The sequence below is a fragment of the Salvelinus fontinalis genome, chromosome 21 (genome assembly GCF_029448725.1).
Source record: "Salvelinus fontinalis isolate EN_2023a chromosome 21, ASM2944872v1, whole genome shotgun sequence".
Lineage (NCBI taxonomy): Eukaryota > Metazoa > Chordata > Actinopteri > Salmoniformes > Salmonidae > Salvelinus > Salvelinus fontinalis.
In genome coordinates, this window is record NC_074685.1 from 50,320,478 (window position 1) to 50,338,063 (window position 17,586).

Here is a 17,586-nt window from a genome sequence, read left to right on the forward strand (position 1 = left end):
ATCAAAAGCGTTGGCAAAGTCAATAAAAATATCAGCACAACATTAGTTAGAATCAAGGGCAATGGTGACATCATTGAGGACCTTTAAGGTTACAGTGACACATCCATAACCTGAGCGGAAACCAGATTGCATACCAGAGAGAATATTTTAGACATCAACATAGCCAGTCAGTTGATTATTGACAAGTTTTTCCAACACTTTTGATAAACAGGGCAAAATAGAAATAGGCATATAACATTTAGGATCAGCTTGATCTCCCTCTTTAAATAAAGGACGAACCATGGCTAACTTCCAAGCAATGGGAACCTCCCCATTGCTTGGAAACCACAGCCCCCACACCAGTAGAGGGATATCTTCAACTAACAACTTAGCATCCTGAGACAAGGCCGAGTATAGCCCACGAAGATCTCCGCCACGGCACAACCCAAGGGGGGGGTGTCAGTACTGAATGAAGAAGTCCCCCCCCCCCCCCCCCTTCCAGGTTCCTAAGCCTGTGTAGGGATCTGAATAGTGACGTTTTTGTTTGAAATTCAGGGTAGGAGCGTGAATTTGGTTTGTGTTTATTTTTTATAATAAAAAAATATAAACAAGTAATTAGTATAATTTGTTCATCCAAAACATGTTTCGTTTTTGGTGTATTTTTTATTATCCGGTACAGTAGGTGGCGGCATTACACCTTATAAGTGTAGTCGGCCAATAAACCTCAGAGAAGAAGAAGATTACGTGAGGTACTTTTATTTGGAAAATGTCGGAAATTCCGTGACCCGGACGTACTATTTTAGCGTTGCTGACGCCGTTGAAGAAAGATGGCAGCAGCTGGAAGAGCAATTGTGCAGGTATACAATATTTAAGAATAGGAAAACGTAGATTTGTTGCTTCGTTTAGGGTATAGCTTGTGTATTCCACATTCTGTAGCCTATCCATATTGCCAACGCGCTATTTTACGCGTTAATGTTCAGTGCATGTCGGTAGACTGTTTGAAAGGGTAGCGCTAGCTAGTTTAATTCAGTCATTTCTTACTCACTCATCATTCATATGATATAATTTCAAGAAAATGTAAAAGCAATATATGAGTAGCCTAACTATGATTTTAATCCACCAGGCTGTGCGCCTTCACTCGCCACTTATAAAGTTTCCCAATCGCCTTAGTGACCCAAGACCCAATGGTAAATTTAAATTCTTCAACTCAAACTGTATATGAGTATGACATGCGACAGGCATCTTGCCTATACTGGAACAAATAGTGTGTAAAAACATTGGTCACGTGCAGATTTTTGTCCAAGTCGAGCACTAACACACATAATATAGCTAATCAACTGCTCATCAAGATTAGTTGAACCGCACGTAGGGAGAATCTCAATTGGATAAAAGTCCGTCCTCGACTCCTCCCTGACCTGGAGAGTGTCAATGTCAAAAGGTGAATGGAGGACTGTCCTCTGCCTCGAAACCCCCTTTGAATTAGCTGTTGAATACTCGAAGGAGAAAAGCATGCACATATTTTAAAATGATATGCTACTTATCCTTTTATCTATACTACTTTACACGTATTTTGGGATTTCATCACTGTACACATAATTTGCACGATGACACGCAAGTTAAGGAGAGTCTCATTTAATACAAAAACATTTGTTTCCACATTCTCTCCTCCCCTCAGTTACTTTTGATGTTTTTCAAAAGGAAGAGAGGACAGAAGAGTAGAGCAAACCAATTGAGAATGTCCCATAGCCAACCTCTGGGATCAGGGTTGTGACCACCTATACCTATTATAGCCTGGTGGTTCTAGACAGAGATTGGGTCTCCGTCTAGCAATATAACTCTAGCCCACCGTGCAACTTATTTACCAACCTGTGTCTATGCCTGTTTGGCGACGCTTTTCCCACTTCGTTAGGCATATCTGTGGTCGGTGGACCGTTCTGATAAAGAATGCGTTGTTTGCACACTGAGCGGTGCCCAGGAAACAATTCAATCCAATTGTTAGATGCTACCACCCTCTCTCCTAATAAAAACCAAACATGGATGTCAATGTTTGCATGCACACGCTTCATTCTACTTCTTGTCTGCTTCCTGTCTGCGGTAGCATGGTGCTCGTATTACAAGGCTGATTTAGCTAGGACAAACGGGTGTGAAACACAGACTGAAGCGAAAACATAACATGAAATCCATGTTTGGTTTTGATTTGGAGGGGGGGATGGTAGCATCTAACAATTGAATGTCATTATTTCCTGGGCACCGCTGGACGATCTCCTAATCAGAACCGATTACCCATATTCCTTTAGAAGTGGGAAAAGTATCGCTGCACAGGCAAGGGTCGGCAAATAACTGGCAATGTGTTCTAAGACTAGAACTGGGGTCTAAACTGGGCTATACCTATTGTAACCTATTCAGTACAAGAGGTGCTGAAAATGGGAGTTGCCGCAGCACAGCAGTCCAGTGGTACACATAGTTCACCTTTGACCTCTGCACCATCACCCCTGACTCGCCTCCCGGGAATCTCAGATACCGCTGCAACTATCAGAGATCTTCCCCAGAGGTATCGAAGAAGGATAGTTGCTCCAGAGGAGATGGAGTACATCCAGGTAAGATATGTACAGTCAACCACAATGGGGTTCAACCCCAGCTTCAGAGTTCAACAATACCACTACAGGTACTTGTCATCATAGAAGATATAAATTAAAGTATTTTTCTGCTGTAACAGTCAAGATTATTCTTTTTTACAGCGTGGTGGACCAGAGTAACAGACATCTTCACTGATAACCTGCCAAACCATTCTCTGGATATTTACTCAGTACTGTATAGCTTTTTAGGAGCGTAACTGCCAGAGATTCCAATATAAAATGCACAAAGAAACATTTATCATTTATTAATATTTATCCTATTGGATCAGAGCACTGAAATGTTTATTTTTATGTTCAAGCAGTGCTGATAACCTCAAATGCTTTTTTGAATGTATTGTGATATGTGATGGGAAGTATGCAGATTCAAGCATTGTCTAGTTGTCTTCTAATAGCCTATGTATTATGCAAAGTAAAGCGAAAAACTGTAAACGCTCCATTGTCATGGCTATCAGTTATCTACCTGATAACAGCTACAGTGCCTTCAGAAAGTATTCTCACCTCTTCACTTTTTTCACATTTTGTTGTTACAGCCTGAATTTTAAATGTATTAAATGGAGTTGTTTTCACTGATCTACAAAATACCCCATAATGTGAAAGTGGAATTATGTTTGTAGGAATGGTTACAAATGAAAAGCTTAATTGTCTAGAGTCAATAAGTAGTCAACCCTTTTGTTATGGCAAGCCTAAAGTTCAGGAGTAAAAAATCTGCTCAACAATCCACATAAGTTGCATGGACTCAACTTGTGTGCAATAATAATGCTTAACATGATTTTTAAATGACTGCCCCATCTCTGTACCCCACACATACAATTATCTGTAAGGTCCCTAAGTTGAGCAGTGAATTTCAAGCACAGATTCCACTTTGCGAACCAAGGTTTTCCTATGGTCCGCAAAGAAGAGCACCTATTGGTAGAGGGTGCAGTTATTCATTTTACACTTTGGATGGTGTATCAATACCCCCCAGTCACTACGAAGATAGTCGCCCTTCCTAACTCAGTTGCCGCAGAGGAAGGAAACCGCTCAGGGTTTTCACTGAGGCCAATGGTGATTTTAAAACGGTTACAGAGTTTAATGGCTAAAATGACAGATTAACTGAGGATGGATCAACAACATTGTAGTTACTCAAATACTAACATAAATGACAGTGTGAAAAGGAAGGCTCTACCGAATAAAAAATATTCCAAAACATGCATCATGTTTGCAATAATGCACTACGGTAATACTGCAAATAATGTGGCAATGAAATTTGTTTTTTGTCCTGAATACAAGTTTTAATGTCACGTGCACAAGTACAGTGAAATGCCATTCTTGCAAGCTCCAAACACAACAATGCAGTAATCTACAAAGCATTATGTTTGGGACAAATCCAACACATTGCTGAGTACCTCTCTTCATATTTTCAAGAATGGTGGTGGCTGCATCATGTTATGGATATTCTTGTCATCGGCAAGGGAGTTTTTTTTATAAATAAGAAACGGAATAGAGCTAAGCACAGACAAAATCCTAGAGTAAAACCTGGTTCAGTCTGCTTTCCACCTGACACTGGGAGATTAATTCACCTTTCAGCAGGACAATAACCTAAAACACAAGGCCAAATCTACACGAGTTGCTTACCAACACATTTCTTTTTTTGTCTTTCCTATATATAGCTCTTTTATTTTTTATTTAATGTAATATCTTATGTTGTTCTTGTCTATTACTGTTCTGTACTTTGTCATGTATTTGTATGTTTTGTGTGGACCCCAAGAAGAGTAGCTGCACCGAGTTAATGTTTTGACATAAATCTACTTGAAAATCTATGGTTGTCTAGCAATGATCAACAACCAACTTGACCGAGCTTGTACAAAGTTTACTCAGGGGGTGTGAATATTTATGTAAATTCATTTTCCCCAAAATGTCAAAACATTTCTAAAAACACGTTTTCACTTTGTCATTATGGGGAATTGCATGTAGATGGGTTAATAAAAAATCAAAAAAATTTAATACATTTTTAATTCAGGCTGTAACACAACAAAATGTGGAATAAGTCAAGGGGTATGAATACTTTCTGAAGGCACTGGAGTTGCTTACCAGTGAATGTTCCTGAGTGGCCTGGTTTCAGTTTTGACTTAAATCGTCTTGAAAATCTATGGCAAGACTTGGAATTGGCTTTCGAGCAATGATCTACAACCAACTAGACAGAGCCTGACAATTTTTTTTAAAGAATAATGGACAAATATTGTTCATTACCGGTGCAAAGCTTTTGGAGACTTACCCAGAACGACTCAGCTGTAATCGCTGCCAAAGGTGATTCTAACATGTATTGACTCAGGGGTTTGAATACTTATCTAATCAAGATACAGGTACAGTGGGGCAAAAAAGTATTTAGTCAGCCACCAATTGTGCAAGTTCTCCCAGTTAAAAAGATGAGAGAGGCCTGTAATTTTCATCATAGGTACTGGGACCAAAGTAACAAAGCCTACCATCAGTAACACACTATGCCGCCAGGGAGGAAGAAAGAATGAATGGGGCCATGTATCGTGAGATTTTGAGTGAAAACCTCCTTCCATCAGCAAGGGCATTGAAGATGAAACGTGGCTGGGTCTTTCAGCATGACAATGATCCCAAACACACCGCCCGGGCAACGAAGGAGAGGCTTCTTAAGAAGCATTTCAAGGTCCTGGAGTGGCCTAGCCAGTCTCCAGATCTCAACCCCATAGAAAATCTTTGGAGGGAGTTGAAAGTCTGTGTTGCCCAGCAACAGCCCCAAAACATCACTGCTCTAGAGGAGATCTGCATGGAGGAATAGGCCAAAATACCAGCAACAGTGTGTGAAAACCTTGTGAAGACTTACAGAAAACGTTTGACCTCTGTCAATGCCAACAATGGGTATATAACAAAGTATTGAGATAAACTTTTGTTATTGACCAAATACTTATTTTCCACCATAATTTGCAAATAAATTCACAAAAAATCCTACAGTGTGATTTTCTGGATTTTTTCTCTCTAATTTTGTCTGTCATAGTTGAAGTGTACCTATGATGAAAATTACAGGCCTCTCTCATCTTTTTAAGTGGGAGAACTTGCACAATTGGTGGATGACTAAATATTGTTTTGCCCCACTGTATATTAGTGTAATATTTTGGAGGGTGGGGGTACTTTTTCTTCCACTTTGAGTATTTTGTGTAGATCGTTTGCAAAAAATGACATCCATTTTAATCGCAATTTGTAATACAAGAAATTGTTAAAATAGTCAAGAGGTGTGAATACTTTCTGAAGGCACTGTATATATATACCCCCTTCCATATGTGTTGGACAGTGAAGCAAAATGGTTTTATTTGGCTCTATACTTCATTTTGGATTTGAGGCAACAATACAGAATGTCACCTATTTATATGAGGGTATTTTCATACATATGTTTTACCATTTAGAAATGAAAACACTATGTATCTAGTCCCCCAAGTGAATAAGTCGTGTATTTGGACAAATTTGCTTATAGGGTATTAAAGTAATCAAAAGTTTTGTATTTTAGTCTCATATTCCTTGCACACAATGACTTCATCAAGCTTGTGACTCTAAAAATGCATTTGCAGTTTGTTTTGGTTGTTTTCCGGCCTAATCTCGTTCCCAGACACTTCTGCCCAAATGCGCGAAGAGTCTTGTGAACCAACGCTCAAACGTGGCCTTCGTTAGAAAATACCGGGAGGCTTAATCTACCAACCAATCAATCATCTCCCACCACACCTTCCCCCTAACGCTCCCCTGTACGCGTCTTGTGCAGCTTTGTTTACAGAGCCACAGCTCACATTCATGTGATTCTCTAAAATTAAATGATGACAAATACTTTACTCAGTAAGGTCACTCCCATAGAATTCTAATGTCACTCTTTGAATCGTTGATGTCACAGGTTTATATGTACTGTGCGTAATAGCCTGGAGATGAGGTTATGTTTTGCCCAATAGTATCTGAATGGTGTATGCTGACTGGAGTAATTTCCTTTTAAGTGTTTCTGAACACTTTTTAAATCATGTTGATGCTGCCATGATTAAGAAAAATCATGAATTAATCATGAATAATGAGTGAGAAAGTAACGAAGTCTACAAGAAAACATTCTAACCTCTCCTCAGTTTTGACTACTTCAAACCTTTACTCTCCTACCTGTATCCGGGTTGAAAATGGCAGATTTGGGCACTGATAAGCACCTTAATTGGAACGTAGTGGCTGTACAGTATTTTCAGATGTCGTTATCAAATGCGGCAAAATGTAAAATGCACATAAAATCAAATGGCATAATTTTACATTTTACTAGGCAAATCAGTTAAGAACAAATTGTTATTTACAATGACGGCATACACCGGCCAAACCTGGGATAATTGTGCGCCGCCTTATGGGACTCCCAATCACTGCCGGTTGTGGTACAGCCTGGAATCGAACCAGGGTGTCTGTAGTGCCTTAAACCGCTGCGCCACTCAAGAGCCAAAATGTTTGGGTTGAACTGCTGTCCTCAACTTTGGTCTAATAATTTTGCCATAATCGCCAATTGACAGAAATTATACAAAGCAAGAGTTTTAATTAAAAAACAAAATGCAATTGTACACTACATTAAGTAATGTACAAACCTAATTCTACCATGCTTATGCTTTTTATATTTCTTCTGCAAGACAGTTCAATTTAGCCCTATCCATGTAGGCCAATTCCCACGAGTATAAAGGGCTAATACACTATGTGAATTTGTCCAAATACTTATGACTTCTTCAAATGGGGGGGGGGGGGGGGGGGGGGGATACTAGATACATGAAGTGCTTTAAGTTCTAAATGGTAAAACAGATACAGCATGTATGAAAATACCTTCATAAAAGCAGACATTCTGTCATTTATGCATTTCGCTACACTCGCATTAACATCTGCTAACCATGTGTATGTGACCAATAAAATGTGATGTTGCCTAATATGAAATGTTCTCTCTAATCTAAAATGCTGGAGTATAGCTGCACTGTCCAAATACATATGGAGGAGTGTATTAGTCATTTCCGTGAGTGTCATTTCACAGTCTAGCCTTGACCAGCTTCAACTTCAGCCTAAACTTAATTTGCGGACTTGATTCATTGAGGAACATTTTGTCCTCAAGGGCTTTCTCCATCATAACAAATTTAGAGACGACCTGGTAGAGAACAAGTTTGACAGAAATTATACAAAGCAAGAGTTTTAATTAAAAAACAAAATGCAATTGTACACTACATTAAGTAATGTACAAACCTAATTAACAATCTGCAGAATGTTTATGAAGTTCATAAAAAACAGGTTGGCATTGGATTGAAATAGGTACTTCATCTACAGTATGAAAATGTGTCTTAAGTCTTACAATAAAGTTCTAGCACAACCTCCATCTAAGTAAAAAGACTGATAAAAAAAAAATGGTGATACCCTCAATTAAAATAATGTTTGTCTGCCATTGTTATTACCCTGACTGAAATCCACACCCCCTTCTTCAGGTTAATAACCACCTGTCGATAAGAAAAACATTGAAAATCCAGTTCCCAAATACACCTAATAGTTAACATTTCAGCAACTTAACATTTTACAGTGGTATGGTTAAGGAACATACTAGTTCCTTTTTGACTTTCAAATACCAAACTACTGTACAATATTTCCCACTGCAAATTCACATTTCAGTTCATTGAACATTGGTATCACTTGAAGATCTATTCCAATATTATTACTTGTAGAATTGATCAGTTGAAGGCCTATCAAAAGGTAATTAGATCTACGTACAGTCCTACACATTTCATTGTTGGTAATGATCAATTCAGGACCACTCATATGCTCTGTTCTTTAGAAAGGTGAGAAGTGAGAACAATTTCCATGTCATGTTTGATACAGTCAAGGATTCATTAACCAAAGGATCCAAAACTACAGCAAGGCTGCTGGCACACATATTAGCAAAGGTTTGACTTGGTGGGAAAACCAACCAATATCAAACCAAGTCTTTTATCCATATTTCCACCAAACCAATTCTCCAGCCCTATTTCCATCTATCCAGAGCTAAATGTTGGACAGTTGGCTCCAAAAATAACATTTGGGATCGTGCTTCTACACCTGCATTGCTTGCTGTTTGGGGTTTTAGGCTGGGTTTCTGTACAGCACTTTGAGATATCAGCTGATGTACGAAGGGCTATATAAATACATTTGATTTGAATACCAGTTGTTGGATTCAAACCTAACACAGTATTTGATTTGGTGTACTAAAGATGAAGGTGCTGCAAGGGACGCATTCAGCTTACATTATCTTATGTTTTGACTGTGGAACAGCACAGTTGGTTTAGATGACTTCAGTCCATTTACATTGGGTGTTATGATTCACTTTGATGGATCCCAGTCCATTTACATTGGGTGTTATGATTCACTTTGATGGATCCCAGTCCATTTACATTGGGTGTTATGATTCACTTTGATGGATCCCAGTCCATTTCAACACTGGATGGTCTCAAGGAAAATAGAACAGCTTGTATATTGGGCTCATATGGCGACGTCTATGATATACTACAGTACAACCAAAGACATTCCTACTACACCAATAAATGTCCCAAATAATGAACACTAGGAACTACAACCAGGTGGAGTCTCACACTGCATTATTGGTGTTCGTAAATAATGTTCCAGGTGAACTTATGCCACCATTCATAAAGCTTTCCAAAATACTACACAATGGCCTGTGTTCAATCAAAGACATGTTGTATACAAGTGCACAGTGCTTGACATTTAAAAGATCATTTCCGCATGAGTCGACATCTTCGGCGTTTTACCGTGAATGCGATCTCCATTGTCTGTAGTGAAATGGGCTTGTCTACAACGCATCTCTGATTGAATCCTGGTCAATGTCATTATCACTTGCCATAAGCATGTAAATTGCAAAAAACATTTCCAAAATGTTACGCCACGTCTTTGCATGCCTCATGACAAAGATTATCGGCATAAAAAGCACAGCATGCCTGTCGCAAGCACTATAACACATCACACTGACTTCTTAAAGGCTTTACAAATGACTGCGTATAACACCACCAAACTAATCCCTTTTCTGATATATCCAGGGTCGTGTTCATTAGGCACCAAATGGATTGAAACAGGGAGGGAATTTTCACTTTCCGTTGCGTACTCTAATGAACATGACCCAGGTCTCTCAGGCACAGCTTCAGGGGTCTGCTCTTTCTATAGTCCTCCTCAGCCTTCCTCCTCTGCATACGCTTCAATGAAGTCGGCAATGGTCTCCACCACGTAATCTGGCACGAAGTCCTTCCGCTCAGGGTCGTCACTGTCCTTGTAGCCGCGCGCCTCCTCTAGAGTGGACACTCCGGTCAGGGTGAGCATGGTGTCCAGGCCACAGTTAGCCCCAAACAGGATGTCAGTCTCCAGGCGGTCACCCACCATGAGGGACTGGCTGGGGTCCAGGTTGAACTGGCTGGCGATGCACTCGAACATGAAGCAGCTGGGCTTCCCGATCACCGTGGCTTTCCTGCTGCTGGCTGTCTCCACAGCGGCCGTGAGGCTTCCTGAACCTGAGGGAGAGGAGGAAGCGGCGCCAGAGAGTCAGAGAAGATTACCAGTTACTACCTTTTCAATTTTTTACTTGTAAACGGCATACTGACGTACAGCAGTGGTCTGAAACCTTCATTCTTAAGGTTTCTAAGCTTTTGTTCCAGCCTAGCACGAATATTCCTGATTCAACATTACAATTCTGCAAAGCAATGACTTGGGGCTGTTTTGAAGCCACACTAAAAAATAAAAATAAAACAACATTTTTTATTTGTAATGCCTGTTGTCAACTGGGGCTGCTTGATATTTGTATTGTCAAGTAAAATAAAACCAATTGGTGAACTGCACTGCTATTCAACAGAGCTTACACTCATTTAATGTGCTCTTATTAGGAGTTGACTGTACCTTGAAGATGTTTGTGCTGGAAAAAATGCCTGCACTCAAAACCTAATATCCAACTAGACACCAGTAGCTCCCTAGGACCAGTAGAGGTGACCACTTAGCCAGACAGTGAGGAAATGCCCGAAACAACCTTTGTCAGGGTTCAATTTATAAACAACATTATGAGCAGTACGTGTGTGTTGCTGGGAGCAAAAACAGGTTGAGTTGCACTGCACACAGCATTCAAAGCCATTCTACACAACTGCCCACGTCTACCAAATACTGACATCTCTGATACAAACTGTAATTGTTTAACCAACAGGTTTGCATGACAGGTCACAATGAATGTGGATTCTGTATGTCCAGGCCCCATAGGGCTAAAATGTAGTAAACCCTTTCTACATGGTATCCCTATTCACCCTGTTACATTGAAGTAGATAATGTTCACCTTGCACAGGTTCCCTGGGCAACTACAGGATGTGCACGCTTTCCTTCCAGCCCAGCACTCACACACCTGATTCAACTAATCATGATTAGTAGGTGTCCAAATCATTAAGGACTTAAAATGGTCCACACACACGCAGTCGTTATAGAAGGCACAACAGCGCCTCTTCCCCCTCAGGAGGTTGAAAAGGTTTCGCATGGGCCATCAAATCCTCAAAAAGTTATACAGCTGTACCTCTCCCCTGTAACTATTCCCCAGGTCGTTGCTGTAAATGAGAATGTGTTCTAAGTCAACTTACCTGGTAAAATAACGGATAAAAAAAAGAAAGAAAGTTGAGAGCATCTTGACTGGCTGCATCACTGCTTAGTATGGCAATAGCACTGCCCTCGACCGCATGGTGCTACAGAGGGTGGTGCGGACAGCCCAGTGCATCACTGGGTCCAAGCTCCCAACCACATCCTGGACCTCCATATCGGGCGGTGTGAAAGGAAGGCCTGGAAAATCGGTATCCAGCCACCCAAGCAATAAACTGTTCTCTCTGCTTCCACATGGCAAGTGGTACCGGTGCATCAAGTCTGACACCAACAGGCTCATGAACAGCTTCTATCCCCAAACCATAACACTGCTAAATAGCTAACAAAATGTCTACATGGACTGAGTTGCACAGTATCTATGCATACTCACGCACACTGACACACACACACCATAATTTGCTCACTCATAATATACATTTATACTGACTCTATACACACACACAGTCATCATATACGCTGCTGCTAGTCTGTTAATCATATCCTGATGCCTAGTCAACTTACCCTTATACATATCTACCGCTTTGTGTCAATGCGTAGTACATACTAGATATTACGTTTGATACCGGAGCTCAGAGGCATGCATAGAAATCGCTAAGCGGCGAACTTCGAAGCAGTGTGTCGATGCATGCATCACTTTATCAGAAGTAAGTCATCAATGATGTCCAAAGCTTTGTTTGATCATTTGCAAACAGATTGTTGCAAAATCTGAGATCCCGTTGATTTCAGTGGTTCTGGTGCTTTCTTTGACTCCAAAGCTGCTTTCAAAACACTGACTTCTACTGGACACCATACTTACAAATATAGGTAGCTTAGCTGGTAGAGTAGGGAACATTAAGGGATGTGAGGGTATGAGGTCAAATCCCATTAAAGACATACTATATATTTTTTTTAAGTGAAAAAAAAAAGAGTGGAACCAGACTTTCTGCAGTTATTCAATTAATTTGTTTTATATAATATAGTATACGCTTCTGTCTAAAGCATCCTAAATAATGCCACACAAGCATTTCCCTACACCATCAATAACATCTGCTAAAAATGTGACCAATAAAATTTGAAATTCATTATTTATTTATTAATTAACCTAGAAGGCGAAATGTAATTCCAATTTATTATAAGCTACTAAAGCCAGCAATTTATCGCTGCGCCAGAGTTTCGATGAAAACGGGAGAGAAAAAACATCTGATAATCCACCGCAGCTATTTATTGCTGACCAGCAGTCACTAATGTACATTGAGAAGGGATAATGAAGCGCCCGAGTAATTAACTGTGTTTGGCACAATTTGGTGAAGGCGGCAAAGCCTTCAGTGTTTCCCCATCGCTAGTTCGTACATGCATAGTCTATGAGCAGAATTACTGTTTTACCTCAATTAGCCACAAAAGCCCTAGTTTGAAAGTGACTGTTTTCTGGAAGCTGTGCAGAGCAAGTTTCCCTACATCCTCCCCCCATGTGGGCCAGCCCCTTAACAATTCGAGTTCTAGCCAATGAGCTTCAGCCCCCTCGCACATAGTACACAATTTTCAGGGACCACTTTTGGCTCGTGAGTGCTACTTTCAGAACTACTGGCTAATAAGTACAAAACAGTACTGGAGAATCTCTTTAAAATCAGCTGTACTAGTGCTGGGCAGGAACAAAAGCCAGCAGGACCCTCACTAGTGACACACCTACCTGGTGTTATTCTGCCTCCTCGCAGTGGGTGCCAGGGGTCAGGGTCAGTGGCCAGAAACAGGCACTCAGTATTCTGTAAGTAGCAGCAGGCTTTGGCCAGTTTAATGAAATCAAATTTCTCGTCATATCCCACCAGCACTGCCTTTACGTCTGGGTCCAACGGGTAGTCGTAAATGGTCCCAGTAGGTGCGTCAGTGTCCTCCTCCACTATGGGAACCCCAGCCTCCCGTAGCTCCTTCACAACGCCCTGGCACCCTATGACATACACCTTACCCTGCAACTTCGCCACGTCTCGCAGATAAGCCGCAGAGCAGTACGCCGAGCTGAAGATCTCCTCCTCTGCGACATCAGTGAAGCCCAACCGGATAAACTTCGTTACGTAGCTCGCTCTGGGCCTAGTACAGTTGTTGGTGATGAAAAATACCTTTTTGCCTTGCTGTTTCAGTAGCGTCACCACTTCTGGCGCGCCTGCCACGACCGTTTCGCCATTCCAGATGACTCCGTCGCAATCAAAAAGGACGTTGAGCTTGGAGTCGAGGAGCTCTCTTATTTGGGAACCCCTGATTTTGTGACACCCTCTGCTACTCACCAGCCCAGCCATTCTGAACGATGCGTTGAGGAACAACCTCGCGTGTGGTTGTCTACAGAAATATATGATTACGCCACTCAAATAGAACGAACTACGACAGTTAGTTCCCTGTAAATTCTAGTTCCACCACACTTGTGCACAACGGTGATAAATGGACATTATATTACATGAAACTGAAACGTCCCCGTGTTCTATACAACTCATTCTATTCGTTTCATTGGCGCTGGCATTTAAGACCCACCCACCAAGCATATTTTGCAATAACACGGCGCTTCCTCTTTAACCATTTGGCCTATTGACCGGCGATTATAATCACCGTTTACAACATTGAGTTACATGTAACACTCCTGACAACTTGCGAAGACAGTAAAAACAGTGAAACTTGCCCGTTACAGTTTATGTGCGGCTAAGCCATATTGGTAGAGGTATAATGCTTCCCGGTTCCAGGAACGTCACCGCATAGAAAATCCAATATAGCTGCCAACGCAATGCCATACATGGACATGTGAATGTGACGTCCGAACTCAGTAGCTCTACTCATTGGTCCTAAAGATTTGTTTAAGTGTTTTGCATGTAGCTTGCAACACAGACCGCAAGGCATCATGGATGAGATCAAATGATCATCAGCAATGGGTACAGATAGATGGCTAGATATATAGCTAGTTAGTTTGCAACAAAAACATTATATTTTAAAATAAAAAAGCAAATCTGAATGCCATGCACAGGAGTTCTATTCACAAAACGACCAGCTGCCGAATGTTTAGTTTATTAGCTAGCTACAAATAGTTAGATGGGTGATGCATATTTAGGGGAAAGAGTGTTAGAAGTGGTTTTATATTACATTGATCTGCACATATTCCTAGGTACCTGCCTGTACCTATAGTGCAGAGATAAGCAGTGTCTTGCAAGTCAAGATCAGAGCTACAGCAAATTTGTTTTGAGACCTAGCTAGGTAGCTAATGTAACAGATGTAAATCGTACTCTCCTTGCGTTGTGTTTTGTCCAAATAAATCACATAGGCCAGTGGTCCCAGTTGAGCATCATTTATTTCTGTTGCTGTTGTTAAATAGGAAACAGCACGTTAGTTGTGCAGGGCTTAACGGTATTGATGGCTGTCGATGGCAAAATCCCTTGCACACATTTTCATACTGGGAAGACCTGTTACACTAGCAAAAAAAACTGTGTACCAATACCAATTTAAAATAGAAAAACAACACACCACAACCAGACATTTCCTTAATCCCACCTGGTCTATCAGAGACCAAGATGGAGCTACAAGCATATTGCTTACATCTTTCCAGTACTTCCAGATCTACACAACAAGTTTCTAAAGGCTACTGTTTTTTTTGTGTTTCAGAGATTAGTGCCAATGGACCAAGACCCTGGACTCTCAGTCCAGGCCCAGATCAACACTGCATTTATTTGGTCTAACGGCCAACCCTACAATAACAAGAGACTATCTGTGCTATTAAGTATAGTAGGCCTGCCTATACTAGGGTTAGTAGGGATCATGCTTTCCTGACCTGTCACGGGGTGTGCAGGATTATGTCCCAGCTAACACTATGAGGGCTAATACACTGGAGGGTTTGTAAGTGTTGGGCCTGACCCTCACTGCTTACCACACAGCTCCATATGGTGTCTAATGTCCTGTTGCAGGTAGGCATGCTATATAATTATTCTACAACATAGCTACAGGTATAAGAGCAGGTATGCCATCCAATTGCAATCGATATACTCTTAATATACAGGAGAACTATCGCCTTATGGTGAGAATAGCCGTGTTGCAAGCACAGCTTCAGATGCAATCGTTAGGCAAGGGCAATTTAAGTGTAGGAAAGGATGTAACAGCGTCTGTGCCACCAGTAAGTAGAGGTAGTAGTATAAATCCCTCCGCACAGTCCCCGCAGCCAGACAATTTTCTCAAGGCTTCTGGAAAGAAATACTGTTGGCATGCTCAACCGGTGTCGCTCATTCAGCCAACAGAAACTTTCAATCGGTTCTCCCCATTAAGCAATGAGTCCGAGTCAGAGGCCAAGCCTTTTCAGGTCTCTCCTCCACTCGTTACGGGGTTTGAGCCACCAAAGCCTCCCACCATTGGCTCTGACAAATTGAAAACCCTAGTCATTGGCGACTCCATTACCCGCATGTTAGACTTGAATATAATCATCCAGCGATCACACACTGTTTAAAAGGGGGCAAGGCTACCAAAGTAAAGGCTAATCTGAAGATGGTGCTGGCTAAGGCTAAAACTGGCGAGTGTGGAGAGTATAGGGATACTGTTATCCACTTCGGCACCAACGATGTTAGGATGAAGATCACCAAGAGCAACATAGCTTCAGCGTGTAAATTAGCTAGAAAGATGTGTCGGCATCAAGTAATTGTCTCTGGGCCCCTCCCAGTTAGGGGGAGTGATGAGCTCTACAACAGAGTCTCACAACTCAATCCCTGGTTGTAAACTGTTTTCTGCCCCTCCGAAAAGATAGAATTTGTAGATGATTTTCCCTCTTTCTGGGACTCACCCATGAACAGCACCAAGCCTGGCCTGCTGAGGAGTGACGGACTCCATCCTAGCTGGAGGGGCGTTCTCATCTTATCTATCAACAAAGACACGGCTCTAACTCCTCTAGCTCCACAATGAGATAGGGTGCAGGCCAGGCAGCAGGCTGTCAGCCACCCTTCCAGTTCAGTGGAGTCTGCCACTAGCACAGTGAGTGTAGTCCGCTCAGCTATTCCCATTGAGACCGTGTCTGTGCCTCAATCTAGGTTGAGTTAAACTTAACATGGTTGTGTTCGCCTTAGCAATCTCACTGGAATAAAGACCTCCTCCATTCCTCTCATTATTGAAAGATATTGTGATTTCTCACTTCTCAAAATAGGGCTACTTAATGTTAGATCCCTCACTTCCAAGGCAGTAATAGTCAATTAATTAATCACTAATCTTGATGTGATCATAATCTTGATGTGATTGGCCTGACTGAAACATGGCTCAAGCCTGATGAATTTACTGTGTTAAAAGAGGCCTCTCCTCCTGGTTACACTAGTAACCATATCCCCCGCACATCCCGCAAAGGCGGAGGTGTTGCTAACATTTATGACATCAAATTTCAATTGACCCCGCCCAAAAAATTACATAATTTTCGTCTTTTGAGCTTCTAGTCATGAAATCTATGCAGCCTACTCAATCCACTTTGAATAGCTACTGTTTACAGGCCTCCTGGGCCGTATACAGCGTTCCTCACTGAGTTCTCTGAATTGCTATCGGACCTTGTAGCCATGGCAGATAATGTTGTAATTTTTGGTGACTTTAATGATCACATGGAAAAGTCCACTGACTCTGTGGGTTTTGTCCAACATGTCTCCAGACCTACTCATTGCCACAGTCATACCCTGGATCTAGTTTTGTCCCGTGGAATAAATATTGTGGATCTAAATGTTTTTCCTCATAATCCTGGACTATCGGACCACCATCTTATTACGTTTGCAATCGCAACAAATAATCTGCTCAGACCCCAACCAAGGATCATCAAAAGCCATGCTATAAATTCTCGAACAACCCAAAGATTCCTAGATGCCCTTCCAGACTCCCTCCACCTACCCGAGGACGTCGGAGTACTGAGGATCTAAATTGAACCTTGCGTAATACCCTAGATGCAGTCGAAAACATTTGTTATGAGAAATTTGCTCCCTGGTATACAGAAATACCCGAGCCCTGAAGCAAGCTTCCAGAAAATTGGAATGGAAATGGCGCTCCACCAAACTGGATGTCTTCCAACTAGCTTGGAAAGACATTACAGTGCAATATAGAAGATCACTAACTGCTGCTTGATCTTCCTATTTTTTTCAACCTAATTGAGGAGAATAAGTACAATCCCCCCCCCCCCCCCCAAAATGTTGTTACTGTCGCAATGCTAACTAAAAAGCAGCATTCAACAAGAGAGGATGTCTTTCACTTCAGCAGTGATGAATTCATGAAAAATCATGATCATTAGAAAGCAAATTACAGACTCCTCTTTGAACCTGCGTATTTCTCCAAAGTTCAGTTGTCCTAAGTCTGCACAGAACTGCCA

At 41.4% G+C, this 17,586-nt stretch overlaps 2 protein-coding genes across 2 annotated transcripts; one reads left to right on the forward strand and one right to left on the reverse strand.

The window, feature by feature from the left end:
* Positions 1–726: 726 nt before the first annotated feature.
* LOC129819084 (alpha-ketoglutarate dehydrogenase component 4-like) lies at positions 727–6,120 on the forward strand. Its single transcript, XM_055875631.1, has 4 exons — positions 727–836; positions 1,103–1,166; positions 2,386–2,576; positions 2,718–6,120. Exons 1-4 carry the CDS (start codon positions 807–809, stop codon positions 2,733–2,735), a joined length of 303 nt encoding a protein of 100 aa, XP_055731606.1. The 5' UTR covers positions 727–806; the 3' UTR covers positions 2,736–6,120.
* Positions 6,121–7,770: 1,650 nt separating this feature from the next.
* Positions 7,771–14,013, reverse strand: pdxp (pyridoxal (pyridoxine, vitamin B6) phosphatase). Its single transcript, XM_055875625.1, has 2 exons — positions 12,931–14,013; positions 7,771–10,147 (listed from the first exon to the last, which is right to left on the reverse strand). The coding sequence occupies exons 1-2, from the start codon at positions 13,529–13,531 to the stop codon at positions 9,813–9,815; spliced, it is 936 nt and encodes a 311-aa protein (XP_055731600.1). The 5' UTR covers positions 13,532–14,013; the 3' UTR covers positions 7,771–9,812.
* Positions 14,014–17,586: the final 3,573 nt, after the last annotated feature.